A 3,250-nucleotide genomic window follows, 5' to 3' on the forward strand; every position below is an offset into this window, starting at 1 on the left:
AGTGTGAATAATAAAATTACAATTATCTTCTTTTGGGAAGAATCTTAGAAGATTTTCCTATCTATTGCTGCAAGAACGAAAGAAATCCATCGAATACTAACCGATTAATAAGCATTTGAAATTGGACATATTTTTCACTTTTTTAGGTTTTAGATTTTCATTTCACATCCCTATGTAGCCGAACTTCCTGAGAGAAGTATTCTACTTCAAAAATCGCAGGCCCGAGATGAAACCGAACGGTGCGAGATGGTTGCAGTGAATGTATCATAAACAGTTGGAATACTTCCAGAGGGAACTGGCTGATCTTTTGCAGTAAAAATATAAATAAAACTAGAGATTCGACCTTGTCCGAATCAGTTGCAAACAAGTTTGAGCGATTCCAGCCAGAATGCTTTGATATTTGATTGTCCGATGACAAATAGGCACGGTGATGGTTACTTTTCTGTTCTAATTTAATCTGGTGGAAAAATTTGTGCGTAAAAGTATTTCCCCGGAATCAGCCTGGCGTCAACTAACCATGGCCTAACATAGCCTTTTGCGTTTTGAATGTTCGTTCCTTCAACCACTGCTCAAAGCAGTGATTGGAGAAAAAAATTGCATTCAAGCCATTGAAAACACTGGTCAACACAGGTTTTGCAATTTTGAGCTCAAACTGAGAAAAAAAGATAATAACTTTTTAACCATTCCTGAGAGGTTGATGCCCCTGGCAAAAATCGAAGTGCGTCAATGGACCCCAGAGTAACAGCCGGGTTAGGCATTTTTATGTTTGCTTACAGGAAAACTTTATTTAAGTCTTTGGATACTTTATGCACTTACGACTTGATTAAAAGCACCAACATTCACAGAAATGGGTAAAAACTATAATCTTTTTTTTTTAGTTTAAGCTTTTTCATATTTGTCGACCAGTGTAAACTAACGCTGCTAATCGAAGAACTGATACTCCTTCTACCTGTCCGAGATGTTCACATGATCAACAATGTGTAAAGTATTCAGACAAACAAAATACCTACCATTTGCAGGGTGGACATAAACAGTTAGAGGGACTTTCCGATAGATTCTGTTAGAACCGGTTCCTCAGAATGTGCGGTTCTACATCATTGGTTGCAAAACATTAACCACACCATCTTATCACATGCGGCAGCTAGATGTGAATCACAAGTTAAGCTACACTGTATGTTTTCTACGCATTTGAAGATGTCACTTGCGTCATCATGTGAAAGAAGCTAAATTCTATAAAATGGAAAGTGAAATTGACACGGCAGTAGTATGTTGTGAGATTTATCGATTGCTAGTTTGGAAATCTCGGAACGATTATTTCCATGACACGGGTAAACATTTTTTTAACAAAATTATTTGATAAGAATTAAATCTGTGATTTAAAAACAGGTGGCATTGCTGTTCGGTGCATTGTTTGCACTGAGCCTAAGTTCTTCTAGTCACCCAGTCGACGGCGGCAACCTCAATGCACAAACGGAAACCAGGGATCTAGACACTGCTGAATCAGCCGATCCTCCACCAGTGCCACCTGTTCCTCCGGTACCACCTGTTCCGCATATTCCGCGACCACCGCCACCGGTTCCACCGGTCCCACCAGTGCCACCAGTGCCACCAGTTCCACCAATTCCTTCGTCGTCACACTCCTCCTCGTCAGGTTCAGGGGTAAGCATCTCAGAGTTCTTAGCAGGATTGCTCGGATATCGCAGACGATACAGTGCAAGTGCATATTACCCAACTTATTATGATAGAAACTATTATCCGAATTATAATTACGGTCGGTATTATCCGAGTTATAGTTATGGTCAAAATTATCCCAGTTACAGCTACGGAGGTTATTATCCGAGTTACGGTTATAGTTACGGATGATACAGTCGAAATATGAGGTATGAGGAGTACACTAGAAACAAAATAGTGAAAAAATTGATGTACAGTTACACAATAAAGTTGAGGTTGGATTGTTAATAAACTGGTGTGTGCCAAACTGAATTGAATAGACTGGTTTTCTAGGCAAAAACGATAGGTATATTGTTCATAATTGGCTGTTAGTTTTAAAATATTTACACGATACATAAACGAGTGCGCTGTTTCAGTTTAAGATCCATTCAGGTTCGATATTACGCCACATGACTTTTCAATAAACATCCAAACTGACACATCGCAACAAGTGCTAAACAACTTACTGTAGCGTTTTGATTTACTGCAATTTATCACAGTACACATGTAATAAAATATGTAAATTATACTGACAATTTTCGAAACATCACTAGGAAACTATTTTTGAGACGGAGGATCTCGGATGCAAACGTTTAAGTTCAACGAATGATCAGCTTTTTCAGCTTGAATAGTCAGGAAACAACTTCTCAAAAGCAGAACGAGTAGCAGAGTATTCGAGTTGATATGACGCTGGATGACCCCTGCCAAGCTGTTGATGACTGGTTTTAGGCCAGCAGTTGAAGAAGATATCAACTACTCGCCTGTAGCATATTTCTTACACTAAGGACTCTTCAACATGTTATTTTTGGTGCAGTTATCTATGCGATGCCAATTCAATGAGTATAACTCTGTCAGTTTCATTGATGATCGGTGAGTAAATTATTCGATGATTCTAACACGATTGATGCTACTTTTCAATCGACACAATTATCATAAAAAATCATAGAGGCAGATGTCTCCTCTTTTGCTACTTTTTCTCTGTCTCTCTTTCGTCCACCAGTGTGAACTCACTCACTACGTTTGTAGGAATGATAGGCCTGTTTGAATCATTTTCTGTGCAGAATGGCTTCAGCAGAAGAGTTGTGACTAATAAGCAATTATAAGTTTAAGATATTAAGTATTTTTCCAGAGGAAATATTATTTTACAATATCACAGTTTCCGCAAACGAGTTGTACAACGATTTTGCACAATGTGCAGCGTCTTTGATACTGCTATTGTCTTTAAGGAATTAGGTGAAGTAAAAATCATTATTTTTTCTGGCACAGAGCTCAGATCTTTATCAAACTAAAGTGTGAATTCAAAGTAACTTTAAACAAAATGCTATAACTCATCGAACAATCGTTTGATTGTCCAATCCAATTTTGTTACCTATTTCTCGGAAGTTAGTAGTTTGAATGAATTTGTACATGATTTCGATTAATCTCGTATGATTATGAAAAACTCATGATCTCGTAAAATTTCGCGAGAGTAAAAGTGTATTGTTGAATATTGCTTATTTTCGCCTTATCATTTTTTCAAAAACCTCGAAATAGTAATCGC

At 37.7% G+C, this 3,250-nt stretch overlaps 1 protein-coding gene across 1 annotated transcript; it reads left to right on the top strand.

Moving 5' to 3' along the window:
- The first annotated feature begins 1,169 nt into the window (after positions 1-1,169).
- Positions 1,170-2,172, top strand: LOC129723033 (WAS/WASL-interacting protein family member 3-like). Its single transcript, XM_055676972.1, has 2 exons — positions 1,170-1,328; positions 1,387-2,172. Exons 1-2 carry the CDS (start codon positions 1,320-1,322, stop codon positions 1,861-1,863), a joined length of 486 nt encoding a protein of 161 aa, XP_055532947.1. The 5' UTR covers positions 1,170-1,319; the 3' UTR covers positions 1,864-2,172.
- The last annotated feature ends 1,078 nt before the right edge of the window (positions 2,173-3,250 follow it).

The sequence above is a fragment of the Wyeomyia smithii genome, chromosome 2, assembly GCF_029784165.1.
Source record: "Wyeomyia smithii strain HCP4-BCI-WySm-NY-G18 chromosome 2, ASM2978416v1, whole genome shotgun sequence".
Taxonomy (NCBI): Eukaryota; Metazoa; Arthropoda; class Insecta; order Diptera; family Culicidae; genus Wyeomyia; species Wyeomyia smithii.